At 38.7% G+C, this 19957-nt stretch overlaps 1 protein-coding gene across 1 annotated transcript in view; it reads right to left on the reverse strand.

The window, feature by feature from the left end:
- The window catches only part of GNAI1 (G protein subunit alpha i1), a 109652-nt gene that overhangs the window by 15150 nt on the left and 74545 nt on the right, over positions 1 to 19957 (reverse strand). Inside the window, exons 4-5 of the mRNA XM_062210778.1 lie at positions 10241 to 10398; positions 6052 to 6180 (exon numbers count right to left, since the gene is read on the reverse strand). Coding sequence (XP_062066762.1) covers positions 6052 to 6180; positions 10241 to 10398 — 287 coding nt within the window. The remainder of the gene's footprint in view (positions 1 to 6051; positions 6181 to 10240; positions 10399 to 19957) is intronic.

A 19957-nucleotide genomic window follows, 5' to 3' on the forward strand; every position in this document is an offset into this window, starting at 1 on the left:
TTTAGGGAATCAGAACAGTAACTATACACAGAGGCTTATAAAATTTGGCCTCACCCAGGAACCCAAACTGAATAAGATTAATGAACTTCCTGAAGGATCATGTTGAAAGTTGACAGAATCTCAGTATTTGCTGGATGGCAAAACTACAACTGTGAAAAGTCGAGGCTGGAAGTGAAAAGTAGAGTTTAGAGGCCGGTGCTATGGAGCAGGTAAAGCTGCTGCCAGTGCCAGCATCCCATATGGGCGCAGGTTCAAGCTCCGGCTGCTCCACCTCCAATTCAGCTCTCTGTAATGGCCTGGGAAAGCAGTGAAAGATGGCCCGTCTGAAATCAGGAGTCTGGATCTCCATCCAGGTCTCCCACAAGGGTGCAGAGGCCCAAGGACTTAGGTCATCTTCCACTGCTTTCCCAGGCCATAGCAGAAAGCTGGATTGGAAGTAGAGCAGCTAGGACTCGAACCGGCGCCACATGGGATGCCAGCACTGCAGGCAGCAGCTTTACTTGCCAACTGCTTGGGCCCGTGAACTCATGTGGGAGACCCAGAAGAAGCTCCTGGCTCCTGGATTCAGATAGGCACAGCTCCGGCTGTTGCAGCTACTTGGGGAGTGAACCAGTGGATGTTAAGACCTCTCTCTCTGCCTCTGCCTCTGCCTCTGCGTAACTCTACCTTTCAAATAAAAAATAAAAATAAATCTTAAAAAAAAAAAAGTATGGTTTGGAAGTAAATGTTCAAGAGTGCATCTAGCCATGATGAACTGTGAACTTTACAGTCAGACTGCCTGAAGTCCCGTATAACTGACTTAACATTTGCACTGTTATTTTTCAGCACTTAGAGTTCTCACCTTTATGGCATTTTATAGGCAATAATTCACTTGAAGTTTCTTCAAGCAACACTGTAGTAGTCTCTTTTGAAGGATCATAATGTGTTTGCCCAGCTATGTGATACAGGAACCTATATCCTCACTTGCTAACCTCAATTCCATGCATTTTCTTCTTTGACAATACTGGTTAGAGGTAAGCCCTTATCTGAGCATTACTCACCCTTTACATTTGCTTTGAGAACACGGTCTTGAAAAACAAAGCAAACAAAACACAAGAAACTAAGGTTCAGTAGGCTTATAAAAGAAATATGTTTTAAAGCCTCATTGCAACAGTGAAGTTTCTTGTAAGTAAAATCACTTTATAGTTTTAAGATAAACAAGTATCCCCAGGTCAGATACAGTATATTATATGTGAAATCAGAATACTAAGTTTGGTTATTTAATATTCTAGAAGCAGTAATAAACAAAATAAAAGGAGGTAGATGATTTCAATAAATGTAGTATTAGCAGAAAAAAAAGTTCACCAGGGCTTACAAGAGAATGAAAATGGAAAAAGAATTAAAAGCATTGTAAAACTGTACCATGCATGAAAGCATGAAGAAAATATTGCCAGGTACACCATTCATGACCACTACTCATATATTCACTTAAGATAGCAGGGCTGGGTTTAGTTTTGGAGGGATGGAGTGGGAATAGGGGAGAATAGCCATGGAAAATTGAAACTAAATTTTATTTCTCTGAAAAAAATCCAATCATATGAATCATCGATAAATGAATGACAAACGGTAGTAACAGATGTATAATACTTAAAATGTGCATGGAAGCAAAAAGAATTGCATCTATTTAACTGTAGGCTTTCTTGCTGAGATGAGCTAATAATTGTTTGCTTTTAATCTCTGACTAGGAACCTTTTTCCAAGATGTGTTTAGAAATTCTGCTTTATTATCATCACTGTTTCAGAGCATTGGTGTCAACTGAAACAAAGTCTCATCCATAATTCACACTGAAGCCTTACTTAGAAGGATTATCCCAAATTATAAAGCTTTTCATCAGAGTAAGAGAGAAAAGAGAAAATAATTTCAGTAGCAACATAGCATCCTCTACTTGCAAAGCAGAAGCAGATAAATTACTTTTCTTGACAAATCAGAATGATTTAACAGTTTTTTGGTTTTGCTTTTAATCTTAATTTATAATATTTTTGGTACTGCAGGGATGCAGCAGAGTATAAGCCAATGGGTTATATACAGTTTTGTGAAGTCTGAATTTCTACAGAGAAATTAAGAACCAGCACTAAACATAATTGAAAAGATATATCAGAAACAAAAAAAAAAAGAATGATCTGATTCCTCATGCTATTAAAAATGAAATCTTAGAAAAATATAAGAAAGCATGAACATTTTTATAAAGAATAAAAGAGACCCTCAGTGCCTTTTCTAAAATGAATTCCTGTAGTGCCAACTAGGGTGTGCTCAGCTGGAGCCACCTTACAAAGTTCTGCAGGTGCAAGAAGGCTTTTGATGCCTTCCCATGCACAACTGCGAATGCAACCTTGCTTAAAATCAATTCCAATCTTGTACAGTTAGAAATTTTTAAAATACCTATTTTAAAAAAAAAAGCTTTAAAACTTTAAAATTGACTGTCAAGGGGCTGGCACCGTGGCTCAATAGGCTAATCCTTCACCTGTGGCGCTGGCACACAGGGTTCTAGTCCCAGTCGGGGCATCGGATTCTGTCCCGGTTGCTCCTCTTCCAGGCCAGCTCTCTGCTGTAGCCTGGGAGTGCAGTGGAGGATGGCCAAGTCCTTGGGCCCTGCACCCCATGGGAAACCAGGAGAAGCACCTGGCTCCTGCCTTCGGATCAGGGCAGTGCGCTGGCCACAGCGCGCCAGCCGTGGCGGCCATTGGGGGGTGAACCAACAGCAAAGGAAGACCTTTCTCTCTGTCTCTCTCTCTCTCACTGTCCACTCTGCCTGTCAAAAAAAAAAAAAAATTGACTGTCAAGGAACAATTTACTATTTTATTCCTTTTAGTATAATTTTGTTCTACTTAATACCATTGGTTGAACTCTTTAATTAACACACAATTATTCTTAGGCATTTAAATTTAACTGAAAGGTGACCCCTGTTAAATATAAGAGTGGGAATAAGAGAGGGAAGAGATGTATAGTTCAGCACATGCTCAGTTGGACTTGCCCCAAATGGTAGAGTTAGAAACATGCCAGGGGATTCCAATTCAATCCCATCAAAATGGCATGTACCAATGCCATCTCACTAGTCAAAATGAACAGTTTCAGTTCATAATTGATCATAATGATAAGATTAAGTGTCAAAGGGATCACATAAACAAGACTACTGTCTGCTAATACTAACTGATAGAATTAAAAAAGAGAGAAGGATCCAACATGGGAAGTGGGATACACAGCAGACTCATAGAAGGACAGATGTCCTAAACAGCACTCTGGCCTCAGAATCAGCCTTTAAGGCATTCAGATCTGGCTGAAGAGCCCATGAGAGTATAGCAGGCATGGAAAGCCAAGATATCATGGAAAAAAAAAAAAAAGACCTAAATGAAAGATCTCTGTGAGTGAGATCCCAGAGGAAAGAACGGGCCATCAAAGAAGGAGGTACCCTTCTCTGAAGGGAGGAGAGAACTTCCACTTTGACTATGGCCTTGTCTAAATAAGATCATAGTGGTGAACTCAAGAGGCTTCCATAGCCTTGGCAGTTCATGACAAGAACCTTAGATCACTGATTACTGACGTCATAAATAAGAGTGTTAATTTTTAAAGCAATGACAGGAGTCACTGTACACTTACTCCTCATGTAGGATCTCTGTCCTTAATGTGTTGTACTATGTGAATTAAACATAAAACTACTACTAAAACAGTACTCTATTTTGTGTTTCTGTGTGGGGGCAAACTGTTGAAATCTTTTTTTTTTTTTTTTTTGACAGGCAGAGTGGACAGTGAGAGAGAGAGAGACAGAGAGAAAGGTCTTCCTTTGCCATTGGTTCACCCTCCAATGGCCGCCGCGGCTGGCGCGCTGCGGCTGGTGCACTGCGCTGATCCGATGGCAGGAGCCAGCTTCTCCTGGTCTCCCATGGGGTGCAGGGCCCAAGGACTTGGGCCATCCTCCACTGCACTCCCGGGCCACAGAGAGCTGGCCTGGAATAGGGGCAACCGGGACAGAATCCGGCGCCCTGACTGGGACTAGAACCTGGTGTGCCAGCGCCGCAAGGTGGAGGATTAGCCTGTTGAGCCACGGCGCCAGCTAAACTGTTGAAATCTTTACTTAGTAAATACTAAGTAGATCTTCTGTATATAAACATAATTGAAAATGGATCTTGATGGAGAATGGGATGGGAGAGGGAATGGGAGATGGGATGGTTTTGGGTGGGAGGTTATGGGGGAAAAAGCAGCTATTGTCCAAAAGTTGTACTTTGGAAATTTATATTTATTAAATAAAAGTTTAAAAAAAAAAACTACAATACTACAACTCACTTAATTCTAGCATTTTTCTTTTATATATTTTTATTTCCAAGAATCTTTATACGGCTTAGGTACTGTGTGGGTTTTAATGCAGGGTGAAGAGCCTGTTTACCTGAAGCAGGGGCTGCCTCTTAGTAGGGCCTCAGGACCGTTCAAGGGCTTTGTGACCAGGGTCCTTTCTGCTGGATGCTGGACCAGCATTTAAGAAAAAAGGCATTTTAAATGAATTTAAGTTATGAGAAGCTACTGGTTTTTAAAAACACAACTTCCACAGGCCCCTTTACTTAGTTTCAGTGAGCAGAAACAATAATGCTAAGGACGGGTATGAGTTGGAATAACACCTGTAAAGTGCTTTTAACCTGCATCTTTTAAGATCAAGTCACACCACAATGGTCTGGGATTTCTATGGAGACACTGAAGTTTTGTTCTGGTAGAAAGTCCTGTGATGTTAATTATCTTCTTTATGTATACTACTGCCTCTTTTTCAAAGATATATTTATTTGAAAGGCTGAGTTACAGACAGGGAGAGCCAGGGAGAGAGATATCCATCCACTGGATCACTCCCCAAATCCCAAGTGGAACCTAGGAGCCTGAAACTCCATTCACGTCTCCCATGTGGGTGACTGGCCCAAGCACTTGGGTCATCTTCTGCTGCTTTCCCAGGTGCATCAGCAGAGAGCTGGATCAGAAGTGGAGCAGCTGGGACTTGAACCAATGCTCATATGGTATGCCGGTACAGCAGACGGCAACTTAACTTGCTGTACCACAACACAAGTCCCAACTGCTATGTCTTTATATGAAATATAGAACCTCTTTTTGCATGATTTTGCTGTTGCTAACTAGAGTTAACTGGTCAACAGATGGATAACAATGCATACTGAATGGCAATTTTGATTGGTGAAAACTTATCAAATAAGTAGAGCATTTAGCAGAAGAAAAGTCATGCTACCTAAACCCAGATGCAGTTGACCTGAAAGGGAAAAACGGATTAAACTAAACTGACTGCAAGGGTTGTATAGATAATACAAGAATCTGGAAATAAAATACTATATTTGTGTCTAATCCAACAGTTTTCCTCACACCTTGAAAATTGTCACTTCTTTCTCTATGCAGTTCTGGAAATTTGCATGAAATACAATCTTCAGCCTGCTTCATTCATTACAAAATGAGGAGACTGGACAAAATGAACTCCAAGACCACTCCCATGTTGGAAAGATACAACTCAGTACTTCTCTGCTCAGACCTCAGTAAGTCCATAGTAAGAACACTTCAAATTAAACAAACACTTTGTAACATGAAACAGTGCAACCATAAGTTTGTTTCAAGTAAAATTTTTCATGAAAAAGTTTTAAAAGGCACCCTTCTTTTTAAACATTTCCAAAAACAAGCATATATTCTAACAATAAAACTCTCCTTTTTATCTAAAGATGAATGGCAATGCCTCCAAAATACACTACAGTGTATTATAGTATTTTCTATCTAGAAATAGAAGCCAAAAACTACCTTTACTGGCATCATTGCAAAAAACTATAGACAAAGGGAATTTGCCAGGCTATTTTTCTTAAATAAAAATATTATTCCTGAAGATGCTTCTGTTTTGTCTTCTTTCACCCCAAAATTCTTTTGTTCAATCATCTGAGTTTTCTGACTGTAATTCCTATGTTACAAAAGTCTACCATCATACCTTTTATTTCCAAAACAACTTTATATTTCTAAATTTATAAATCATATTTTGATTCTACTCACTTAAAATGAAGATCTTTGAAAGTAAAATGGGTTTCAACAATTCCTGTAGTTTTCACTCTAGTTCTGAGAACGTCTTGCTGAGTTGGGATATAATTGGGTTGTGCTATTCTGTCCAAGTCATTCAAATAGCTGAAAAAACAAACAGCAAAACAACATGCTAACAGTAAATACAGCCAATAAAGATCATCTAACAGGGAGAGAAAAACACAGGCAATTCTCTGCAGTTGCTGGGAGGTTTAAAGTTTCTATGTAATGAGGTAAAACAACCAATTTAAGCTTAGATCTTACGTAACTCCCACTGAAATGAAAATATTTATACTTCTCTGGCCACAAAGGTCTTTCACTATTTTTAAAAACTATACTTAAGGACAGTGACTAGCAATCAAAGGAAAGAAGACAATTTTTTTTTTTTTTTAAATGCAGGACTGCAACCATGAATCTCTTTCTTAAAATTCATTATACTTTCTGGATGTAACTCTGGGCTGACATTTCAGACATTTTTGTAGAAAGTGTCAAAGTCTTTTTGGAGAAAGGACTGAGGAAACCTGTGACCCCAGCCTGGATGAGATGCTGTCTCTTTTCTACCTGCTGTTACACCCAGGGAAACACGAGGCACGCTGCCTTATCTGGTAGTTTTACTGCTAAGTATCAGTACTGTACCTCTTAGTGTGAGTCACTCATAAGTCTTCTCATCAGGGATACAAAGCATGTTAAGACAGACAAATGTAGTAGATGGGGCAGGCACTTGGTGTAGCAGTTAAGACGCTTGCTGTAACACCAACGTCCCTTATCAGAGTCTCCACTGCTGACTGCAGCTTCCTGGTTGGTGAAACCCTGGGAGGCAGTGGGTGATGACTCAAGTGGTTGGACCCCTGCCACCCATGTGAGGGACCTGCACTTTGCTTCTGACTCCACATTTTACCCACGTGCAGCTCGGACCTTTGTGGGTATTGTGGAGACAGGATCTCTGTCTGTCTGTTTCTCTCAAGTGAATACAGTTTTAAAAAATGTTTAAATGTAGTGGATAACACCATGCAATGTAAGACAGTAAATTTCGTAGTGTCAAATTAAATGGTGCAGTTAATAATTCATAGAAAGGAAAGAAGAGAGTAGTGGAACATAAAATAGAAGGTCATTTCCATCAGGAAAGGCTGCAATCAGAATGGAGAGAGGAACAGTCTTGTGTTTTTTTGGAGGGTAAGGCCACTACTAGGCTATGCATAACCTTAAACTAGAAGTCAGGAATGAGTCCTAGGGTAAGCCGAGTGTGGAGCATCACTCCAAGCAACATAAGGCCAGGTATAGAGGGGCTCCAACTATGGCAGCTTTAAATTGGCAGTACCCTGAGAAACCATTGCTTAGCCATTTAGAATGTGGTCTTATGAAAAGAAAGGAGCTTGCTCAATATTTGATTTATCAGATATATGGCTGGAATACTATATAAACACTTTAGTAGTAACAAAAGCATTCTAGCATATAATATACATGTATATATATATATATATTTGAACACACAGAGACGACAGCTTGAGTTGCTGCACATACAGAAGAGAATTCTATCATCATACTGACTGATGACAGTCCCCCAGTATAGTCTCTGATTTGTTTTTTTTTAATAAGATTTATTTATTTTGAAAGTCATAAAGTTACAGAGAGAGATCTTCCATTAGTTGGCTCACTCCCAAGATGGTCAATAATGGCCAAGGCTAAGCCAGGCCAAAGCCAGGAATCAGGAGCCAGGAGCTTCATCTGTGTCTCCCATGTGGGTGCAGGGTCCCAAACACTTGGGCCATCTTCTGCTGCTTTTCCTAGGCTATTAGCAGGGAGCTGGATGGGAAGTGGAGCAGCCAAAAGACAAAACATATGCGATACTGGTGTCAGAGGTGGCAGCTTTACCACTACACCCAGTTTCTGCTTCAATTCTGTATACATATAGGGACTTCAGAAACTTTGTGGAAAATGTAATTCCAAGACAACTTTATTTGGTATAATAAAACTTTTGAAATCTATCCATCATTTTTTCATCATGTATACTTCCCAGGAACTTTCTGAAGACCCCTTTTATAATGTTGTACTTTACTATTAGGAAAATATGATTTGATAAACAAACAAAAGAAGCCATGGCAAGATTTCACTAAAATAGTGAGGTGTTATTTAAAATGTACTCTAGTCACTCACAGACTTTTTTACATAAAAGTTCTATGGTCTCTAAAAATAATGTACATTTATATTTCAAAAAGGTAAAAAAAGAACAAGTAGTATTTTGAGAAACTCTAAGTCGTCAGACAGGCCTGAGGGGGTGAGGATGTATCTCTCCACCTCCAGGCAAGATATCCTTTAACCACCAGGGAGAAAAAGGCTTCCACAACTTCCTTTGTTCTTGAAAATTGGCTCCATTATTGCCATTTTAAGGTCAGAAGTGCTAGGCATGATATAAGAGGGAACCAAAGCAACACGTTTCTCACTGCATGTACTAGCAGCTTGCAAAGGAGAAGGGTCTTGGCCAAGAGACTGAGGGGGTCTGGCAGTCCCCCCATTTGACAAGGAAGGGGTCTTCAATCTATCATCCCCTCATAGCACTCCTTAATTTTTGAAGTAGCTCATTTTGCTGGGTGCAACCAGAGCATTGTCTCGCTAAAACAGTGATTTCCACTTCAATCTTTTTGCAGGTGCTGGTGGTGGCAAAGCAAACACTATGGTTGACAGGAGAGTTCTGTTCTCCCTCTAGGTGATTTTTCCAATTTGTCTTCTAAAGTCTGTGAAGTCTAGTTTATTAATTCATCCATTATTAAACAAGATAATATCGAATTGACAACGGTGTGCCAGGGTGTATGCAAAAACAGACACTGGATCTACAGTGTATTGGCAGGGCAGAAAATAATCAAATAGTCACAATGTAAATATAAGTCAAATAAATTGAAAACTAATGTAAACCTGAGGCAAAAGAAAATGGTATTATGAGTTCCTAAAACTCGGAAAAAACTTCCTAAAACATGGAAGCAAGGACCTGCCCAGTGGCCAACGTGTATTTCATGTGGAAGGGAGATACCACTTGCAGAGATGATTACAGAAGAGTAAGTCACACATATAGAAACCACATATATAATTCATATGTTAGAATATTTAACATATAGGCTAAGGAAATCAGAGTAAAGACTGCTAAGGGTGATGTAGTGGTTTTATATTATTTATTTGCTCACACCTGGTATGTGCTCTGACATAAAATAATGAGGTCCTCAGGAGCTGTACCCTATTTGTTTGCTTTTCACCGTGGCAAAGTGCATGCATCGACCTAAAACTGTCAATACCTGTCATCTTCTGTCTAATCCTGATTTATGTCCCTAGAAGTCGACAGAACACCGAACGACCTGGGGAAGTAGAGTGCACAACATGCATCTTCAAGACTGAGGAACACTGGACACACCACAGCTGATATTACTGACTCTGTGTGTGTGTGTGTGTGTGCGCACTCAACCAGGGAAGCCACCACTTGGGGTTTTTTTTTTTTTTTTAAATTCTCTATAGATAACAAACAGAAAGCTTTCCAATTAGGTTTTATCACAACTTGCTCTGCTAATTTTCTGGGGCCACCACCTGGATTATCTGGGCGAGTTTTCTCTTCCCAAAAAACGGTAGTTAAATGTCTGAGAACAGCGCACAGGGCAAACACAAATGAAAATTTCCAAATGTGCAGCAGCTACTTTTCTTAGTGAGGAATTATCTTGTGACCACCATGCACCCCTTTAAAGTATTCCTGCTTAAGCTTTCTGTCACAGACAAGCAGCTTTTCGCAGGCACCATGAATGTCATGAAAACAACCTAAATCAGTTAACCCCTATCTGGCTAGCTCCAAGTAAACCAGAGATATACCCAAATTCCAAGTGAATTTTGGGAAGTTCTAGTTACCTTCCTGGAAATATACTGGGACCAGTCCCGTTCTGCATGCTTCCAATAGAGTTACATAAGTACAAATCTCTGGAGACACCACTGCACACCCAGGCAACAACCGCACTGCTGGCTACAAATACACACCAAAGAGGCAGAGACAGTTCTCAGATATTGTCATGCTGCATATCCTGAGTTGCACAAGAATGTGTCAGCCAATTCTGCAGTAAAACTGCCTTGGAGGTAAATTTGGTTTGCAAGTAATTATTCATGATCGTTGAGCTCTGAAGTTATGATTACTTACTACGCTGCCGAGTCATTAAGCTGGTACTCGCGGGATCTGTTGAAACAGGCTTGCACACCGCTATCCTTCCACAATCTCTTTATCACTCCGGCGAGTTCTGCAGTCATAAAGCCTTCCTCAGCAGCTCCAGCAAGCACAAAGAGTTGGCGGGCATCATCCTGCATATCCAAAGGCCATTGTTTTAGAGGGTAAAAAAGGAGGCATTAGAGACATAAAGTAGCAGGGGGAGCACTATAGATAAAAACTATACAACAGTGACCTTCCTTTATGCTTTTTTTCACTGAAAGGTTCTAACATTTTTTCCCTCCAAAGTACCAATTAAAAAAAATAAAATAAAACTGACTTAACCGAAAGAATGTAATCACAAATCCTAAGTCTCTGTTCTGTGGCATTAGTGATATCTCTCAAGGCATCAAGAAGTGGGAAGAATGACTAAAATGACACTTCATCAAGGAGACGTTAGCCAATTGCCCAATGACTGTTGTGAACTGAAAATGATCATTTTTTTGGAAAAAGACAAAAGAACTTGTGTGTCTTGTTCCTCCCTTTCAAAATGGTTCTAATAAGAAACTGATAACACTTTTAGAAATTACTTTAAGATAGAATATACTTTATACATTCAATGTAAGTACAGAGAAAGGAGAAATATATGTGGAGGAGGAAGGATTACTTTCACAGAATGGGATCTGGGATCCCACAGAGTATGTATTTAATATCAGTGGGGTGGCAGTTGGGAGATGTTTGTTAATCCACACACAGAAAAAAAAAATAATCAGATTTGGAGTAGAAATATTCATGATGTAAACAAAAAGACATCATGTAAAAATTTCCAAGTGAAAGTCTATTGGGTAAAAAGTTTGGAGGCTACTAATTTATTTTCTATTTTTTAAAAAATGTAGTCAATTGAGAGGTGCACTTGTACGTGCATGTGCACACACACACAAACACACACTTCCCACCTGCTAGTTCACTCCCCAAATGCCCACAATACCCAAGGCTGGCATAGGCTGAGGCAGGAACTCAATGCAGGTTTCCCACATACATGGTAGGAATCCAATTACTTGACCCATCACCATTGCCTCCCAGGGTTTGCATTAGCAGGAAGGTGGAGTTAGGAACTGGAACTATTGAACCCAAACACTCAGGTACGAGATGCCCCGAGTCTTAACTATGAGGCCAAATGCCAGCCCCACAGCTACTAATATTTATAGCTATTCAGAACAACAAGTGACAACCCCTCTAGATCAGCATTGTCCAAAAGAAATACAGTATGAGCCACTAACATATTCTAAATTTTCTAATAGTTGCATTACAAAAAGCAAAATAGACAAAATAAGCACAGAAAAAGAGGTGAAATTAAACAATATATTTTAACCTATACATAAAGATATCATTTCCACATATAACCAATATAAAATGAGATACGACATCACATTTATAATACCTAGTAAGTCTCTGAAATCTGGTATGTACTATATACATACAACACATCACAGCTCAATTCAGATTAGATGTAAATATATTCAATAGCCACTTGGAGAGCAGCCACCACTCCTTAATTTCCAAGTAATAGCACAGTTAATTAAAAAAAAAAGACACAGAAAAAAGGAGAGAGGTGAAGGAGGGAGGGAGAAATGTGAAGCAGCTCCTTTCATCCATTCCAGGAGATTCTTCACAGCCTAAGACACACAACTGTGTGTGTTAACCAGGTGGACAACCCAAGGGCCATTCTTCTGAAGCACTGTGGCAGATGCCTATTGAGTGATGGAAAGGCACTGTGGTCACATGGACAGAGGATAGCCTTTGGTGACATGGGCCAGCAGGCTGTACTAGCTGACAATATAAATTCAACCTCTTGCCAATACATCAGACATTTTCTTTCCAGTGGGAATTCATCATGAAAAATAATTAAATCTCTCAGCATGGGAAGATATTATTCAAACATGTGCTTCCCTTTTTAGTAAATCACAAGAGAAATGCAAGCAAGAAAGGAACATGTGGATCATCTCCTCAGTCAACCTCTCAAAGCAGGGTTTTGAGTCACCTTTAGCACCATTAACAGTTCTAGTAAACAGTTATCTAGTAGTACAGATAACCATACATGAGAAACTTCTACATTTGGCCATTTTTATGCATTAAACTATATCAAGCGTAATTTCCCTACTTGTCACTTTGGCAGGTTTTTAAATGAGCTTTAATAAAAGTTTCTTGGAGCTTTGGAAACTGTGTTTATAAAATGCACTTTCTCTGAGGCATTCAAAAATGACTTTTTTTTTTTAAGGTTCCATATGTAAGTGAGATCATGCAATATTTGTCTACGTCCTCATGCAGTATTTTCTTTCTATGTTTGTTTATATCACTTTGCATATGTCCTCTAGGTTAAAAACAAAAGCAGGTCAAATACACACACACACACACACACAGAGAATAAAACAGTGGTGCCCAGAGTCAGGGAAGGAGAGGAAGTGGAGCATACGTGTCATAGGACCTGAGGCTTGCATCAGGTGTGCAGGATGAACCAGTTGAGAGATCGCCATATGCAGTATGAAGACTATAGTTAAGAACACTGTATTACAGTAAGGATTTTTGCTAAATAAGTAGATTTTCAGCTGCTCTGATTACCACACAGAAAGTACACTGTGAGATGATGGGTATGTTAACTTGCATCACTATAGTTACCATTTTACGTTTTTATCTTGTAAAATGCTATAAGCCTCAAGTATACACAATAAAATTTATTTTTTTTAAAGCTACTTCTTCACAAAATGTAAACTCGCCTCTTCTTGAGAAGCTAATTGGAATACACAACTCCACATTATGACCCAGGCCACTCAGATGTCTACCTACAGCTTTCAGGTCATATGTCTGAACAGGAAGGCACTGCAGAAGTTATTTTACTTAATCATTTGTTTTACATAGTTAAAAAACTCCGAGATACAAAGATATTATGCAACAACAGTAAGTCAACAATTAGCACAGTCACTGTCTAAAACCACACAAAGTTCAAAACTGCAAATTATGGTTGTGATCTTCTTATCTTGTTATGGGATGGAGTTTCTGCAAAGATTTGTGTAAAATAAAGTTGCTTACGAACATTCGAACATTTACAGACCTAAACCTGAGAGTACCAAACAGCGTGACATGTGGTAGAGAAAGGAGAGGGATTACTGAGGACAAGACTGGAACTCAGTCAGGAGGCCTACAGATGAATGATGCAGTTTACAGAAATTCTTCCAAGGCATCAAGAAAAGAAAAGAAAAGGGGGAAAAAAAAAAAAGAAATTTTTTTCCAGGCAATTATTTAATTATTTGAGAATAGAAAGGAAAAATACTTAGATATAACCTATTAAACTGTTTTCAAATTACTAAGAATTAAACAAAAATGACTTAGAGGATGCAAACTCCAATTCATAGAATTGAGTGCTTCAGGAACTCAAAAAGGAGTCTGAGGCACTCATGTGGAAAGAGATATGTACAAGTCTTCTCCTCTGGTGCACTCACACTTGATTTGAAGCTGTCACCCATTCTATGAGAATTCACGACCATCTGTCCAGGATGGGGAGAGAAGAATCTGAAGGATTATCATGGCTGATATCTCATAAATTACAAGGTAAGAAAGAGTAGCTTCCTGTTTAGACACAATGCAGAAAGAAGAGCATTCTTGGGGCAAAAGACACCAGATTTCAGTTGGATAACAGAACGTTTTCTGTCAAAGCAACCTAAAAAAACAAAAGAGGGGGTGTAGTTTTTAACCAAAGGCTAGTGGACTCTCTACTGTGATAGATAGACAGACTTTATGAATGATTGAACATGTCAAAAAGCCGATCTAAAATAGACGCTAAGAAATATGGAAAAAGGAATATTAAAAACATGTTGATATCTTTGAATTTGGGGCCATAGGAATAACACAGGAATATCACGATAGAAGTATAAAGTCTTGTTTCAGTGGTTTGGCTTACGTCATTATTAAAATTAGCCAATGATCTTGACTATCCCACACAGTAACTTCTCACGTATTTAATCTACCACATCTTATCAAAGCTGGCACACCCTTAAGGAGATCCTAGGAACGTGAGTGGGTTCATCACTTCATGACTCAGAGGGCCACCCTCAGACATGAAGGCCTCTCTTTGATTAAGAGTTCACAAATACAAAACACATTTTCTCATAAAACTCACATGTAATCAAAGGAGAAATTACTTCAGGCAAGAAGACAGGAAGTCGTTTTTCTCTTTTCCCATAGGATTGTGTAAAAGGGTGAAAGAGCCCAAAAATAAAATAATCTCAGTTAATTTTAACTAAATTGCAGAGAGCAGAATTTTTGACTAGATTGCTGTAAATTTAGAATGGAGCATAAGCTTCCTTATGTCAAAAAGGGAAATTACTGGTAAATGAATTACAAAAATGTGACTTTTATGCATATTTATAAATTTAATAAATGTGCATGTAGGTATTTTCAAATTAATAAAATCAAGCAATATTGACGGGTATGTGTTCTCTGTATGGACCATAGAACCTACTGTAAAAACAGATATAGAAATGTATAATAATTGATGAGTGAATGGAAGAAGTAAAAATAAACTCTGCTAGAAGCACACATTACTTTGTTTTTTAACAGGCAGAGTTAGACAGTGAGAGAGAGAGACAGAGAAAAAGGTCTTCCTTCTGTTGGTTCACCCCCTAAATGGCCGCTACGGCCGGCGTGCTGCACTGGTCCAAAGCCAGGAGCCAGGTGCCTCCTCCTGGTCTCCCATGCAGGTGCAGGGCCCAAGCGCTTGGGCCATCCTCCACTGCCTTCTTGGCCACAGCAGAGAGCTGGACTGGAAGAGGAGCAACCGGGACAGAATCCGGCACCCCAACCAGGACTGGAATCCGGAGTACCGGTGCTGCGGGCAAAGGATTAGCTTAGTGAGCCGCGGCGCCAGCCACACATTACATTTCAAATAGTTAATATCATTTTACTACATATGCACATCTATCAGTGTGTGTCAGAACCAAAAGAATTTAATATCATGCTTCCACATCTTACTCTCAAACATAAACCAAGATACTACTTCGATAAATGATTCAAATATTCATTTGGGAAAAAAAAATCAAGTAAAAATATCCAAGAATAGTTTGAAAAAGAATACTGGGAAAGTAGGGCTGAACTTATCAGATACTAAATGCATGGAATATGGTATGGTATGAACGAAGGGCAATAAGAGAAAAGACTCCAACCTTCAAAGACAGCAAAAGGGACACCAGAAAACAGTAAGAACAGATGAGATTATTCAAAAAGCACTGGTGGTAACAGCCATCTGAAGAGTAAAATGTCATGTAGATCCTGACTCCAGGCTTTCAAAGAGATTAAAGAACACACATAGAAGTTAAGGTTAAAATGCTCTCCTACAAAATTTTAAAAGTAGCACTAACATTTGGTAAATCTTTAATTGAGATGATGTTCTAATAATAGAATAATAAAGGGGGTTTAAAATACATATATTGCCATAGGACTTAAAGGCAATGAACAAAATGTGTGAAATGCATTTGTGTCATTAGGCAAAGGGTGAATTATATATACATACAAATAAGCAGATATTCAAAACAGCAAGACTCCAACTGGAACCATGAATAAAGGGAACAAACCACAAAGGCAGAAATAAAGGTATCATTAATAAAGATACTGAAAACTGTGCCACAACATTCATAGTTGAAAATTCAATTGAAATTGAGTGAAGATTTGCTATTTACAAGTTAGCAAAGTTTGTATTAATGTAAAAATCCTAAATGTTGGCTGCCCAAAGCGCTAAGAGAAGGCACTCTCATAAATTGCTGCTAGCCAGGTAAGCAATGCAACCGTTCTCAAAAGCAATCTGGCTAGTCTGGCAGACAGCTGTGGAAGAACAAATAATGAAAACAAATTACCAAAGCATTGGAAAAGAAAAGTGACCCTTGTGCAGGGAGCAGGAGAGGATGTTTAAGTCCATCCAGGCAAGGTTTCCTGTTCTTCAGAGCCCAAGGTACTCTAAGTAAGCGCTTTTCAAACTCTGTGTGATGAAGGACAAGTCTTTTGTTTTATTCTTATTTGCTTCCAGTTTATTTCCGAACTAATAGTAGTAAAAAATTAAAACTGAACATCATATAAAACAAATTCATATTTATAAATGATCAGCGATAACATGAAGTACCCACATGAAGTACCGTGTCAACTGCTATAAGCCTGCCTAAAGGCAATACCCTAAATTTCCATCCTCATCTCACACATTCTTGTTTGTGGACCTGCACTGGTCCAGGGGTCTCATTTCAGCAGCACTGTTCTAAAGTCTCCAGTACTTAAGACATGCTGATAGAGGCCCCTAGGCGATGCTTCCCTAACTTCACTTACTGGAAACAGAGTTCAAATTATCAATGTATTACCATCTATGGGAGGACTTACTTCATTCTGAGAAACTTTTAAAAAGAGAATAAGCATAAAATAGGGTTGTTCTAGGTCAGCCTTAAAAGGAATCCCATTTCCCTCTATCAAGTGTCTAATGTGTAAGCTGCTTTGCAAGCCTGCCGACTGCCAAACTTGCAGCAAATCACAGCATAACAGTCACTTTCTCAGCGTTTTATACCTTGGAACCAATTCTCCCCAAATCAACCTACATATAAAGATATATTCCCAATTGAAATATCAACAAGCCTGTTTTTGCCTGCTTTGTTTCAACAAACTTGAGGGAAGTAAGTTGATTTTCAAGTTCACCTGGAAGAAAAATTCATGACAGCCTTGATATATTAAGATGGGGTAACATTAACCTAACAGATACAAATTAATACTATGAAGCAATAGAAATTAACATGATTCTGACAAAAACAATAATAAATATAAATAACAATAGCAGCAGCATTTTACTGGGCACTTATGACCAAAGAATTTGGCAAATGTTAGATATTCATTCTGTCATTATTACTCACAATCCTGGAAAAGAGATATTATTCTTATTTTATTATGATGAAACATTTTTAGAGAATTTAATTTAGTACGTAACTGATCTGGGAGAGAAAAAGAGTATGTCAACAGAAAAGATGGAATCTAAAAACACACCAAATTTAATACTAAAGGAAGCATTTTCACGTCACTGAGAAACAGACTGATTATTTAATGCACAGCTTTAAGGCAAGAGACAACTGGAGTATAAAACATACTTCCATTCTATCTAGTAACAAACAAAAATAACATTTCCAAGTAGGTGAAGAGATAAACAAAAAAATAGGAGTATTTTAAAATATAACCGTAGGTGAAAAATGCCTTTGAAACAAGATCAAGCACAGATGTCAGAATCAATTTCAAAAATCCAGTTATTTAATAAGAAAGTACTACTTCAAAAAAAGCAAAAGAAATACACTGAGCAAAGAAATATTTGCAATATATAATGAAGAGCTACTATCTCAATGTGAGAAGGGCACATAATTTAACAGAAATTGCTAAAGAACACCAAGAGGAGTTCACAAAATACAAACGGGCAAAATGTTTCAAACTGATTCAAAAAACCAGAGAACCAAACACCAAAAAAGGCACAATTCTTATTTATCAGTTGTTAAGCATTAACATGTTTATTATGTCTAAGTTGGTGGGACTCAGGGAAGATAGATACTGATCCATGGTCCTAAAAATGATTGTCCAGGGGATGTGTATTGTGGTGCACTGGATTAAGTCACCTTTTGGAAGCTTGCATCCCATACTGGAGTACCAGGTTCACGTGCCAGCTACTGTACGCTTTGGATCCAGCTCCCTGGTGCCACCCACCTGGAGATCAAGGCGGAGGTCCTGGATCCTGGCTTCGACTTGGACCAGACCTGGCTGTTGTAGCCATTTGGATGGTGAAATAATAGATATCTCTCCCCCTTCACATAACTAACTAAGTAAATAAATCTTTAAAAAAGATTGGTCATACTGCTTGTCTTTGGGAAGTCCATCATATTATTTACCAAAGTTAAACATCTGGTTATCTTTTCAACTCAGTGTTAATACTTCCAAGAGTTGATGCTGTAGAAAAAGAAATATATTCAGCTGCCTTTCAACATAGGTTCTTATTCAAGAATGCTTTTTCCTTGTTTTTGTCTAGAAAACTCTTACTGACAGTGTACTTGGCTAAATGCCTCTTCTTCCTGTCCAGGCCATGTTTAGTTCATCTTTGCATTGCTAAGCACAGTTCCAAGGGCTGGCTGGGGGTTTTCAAGCATGTACACAGGCAAGCAGACACACGCATGGAGTGGACCACTGGGAAGACAGGTGGAAACATGAAAACCTTTGTGTCAATGTGTCCATGATGATGGTAGAAGCCAACAGAAGCAACAACCTGCAGGCAGGATGGCAGCATGTTGGAGGGTATATCCAGAGAGTCTGAAAGGACCAGGACTAAGGAGCACTACAAAGAACCAAGAGAAGCAAAGCAGGCCCAAACACAGAAGCAAAGCAGTAGAAAACCAGCTGGAAAAAAGAAAGCATGTCCTGAGAGAGCCAACATTCCCAAGCAGTCTGGAAACCAAGCATAAATTACCTTTTCAAAAAATAAGGGGACAGAAAAACAACACTCTTTGAGAAAATAGTAGGCCCAGAAAATGTTCCTGTTCTGTAAAATGCTGCTTGCATTTACCTTTCACTATCTCCTAAATAGAGGACACTAAACCGTTCTCCTGCAACTATGTTTGGTCTGAGCACAGAACACCATCTATGTGACTTTGATAAGTGGCTTAAATCACTGCAACTGGAATTGACATAAAGTACAATTTACATCAACCCCTGCTCCTCTTCTCAGGGTAGTTCCCTTCTGCAGAGTCCTTGTAGATAAAGATTAAAAAGCTTAGGGCGACTAACACTGCCAAGTAAATTTCAAGACTATTCTTAATAATTTGTGACTTTCTTCTGAATCATCTTTTCTGAAATAAGATTTGATCATATCCAGAATATTTTTAACTACTATCTGCTTAATATGTAATTCATGAATTTTTCAAATGCTCTTTCAACAAATGCTTTTTTAACAAATGAATGAATCATTAAATGAGTAAATTATTAAAATGATCTTGCCTATGGCCCTCATGTTGTACATTATATCTCTAGATTTGTTCATCCTACACATTTGCTACTTGGACCCTGTATCCACGATTTTCTTCACTTATATTTGACCTCTTCTATTTTTACATAAAAATTCCACATACCAATGAGAATAGGCAGTGCTTTTCCTGGCCTGGCATATTTCACTCAGCATCATGTCCTCCAGGTCCATTAATGTTGTGAAGATAGCAGGACCTCCTTTTTAAAGCCAAGTAATATTTCCAATATTTCTGGGTGTATACCATCATCTTGACTCATTTACCCACTGATAGACCTATAGGTTGTTCCCATGTTTTAGTCATTGAGGGCAAAAAAATGCAATGAACATGAAAGTGTGGATACCTTCCTGAGGCAGTGGTTCCATCTCTGTGGACACACCCAGAAGAGGGGCTGCTGTGTCACACACTAGTCCAATCTTTAGTTTCTGGAGGAATCTCCCTACTGTTTTCTGTAACAGCTATTCCAATCTACATTTACATCAATAATACACTAGGGTTCCTTCTTCTCACACCCTCATCAACATTTGTTAACTTGTCCTGTTGACAATGTGAGGAATATAGTTAATAAAACTGCAGTATACTAAGGATTTCGGTAAAATAAGTATATTTTAGCTGTTCTTGTCACAAGAAAAATAACTGT

This window comes from Lepus europaeus, chromosome 1 (assembly GCF_033115175.1).
Source record: "Lepus europaeus isolate LE1 chromosome 1, mLepTim1.pri, whole genome shotgun sequence".
In the NCBI taxonomy this organism is placed as follows: domain Eukaryota; kingdom Metazoa; phylum Chordata; class Mammalia; order Lagomorpha; family Leporidae; genus Lepus; species Lepus europaeus.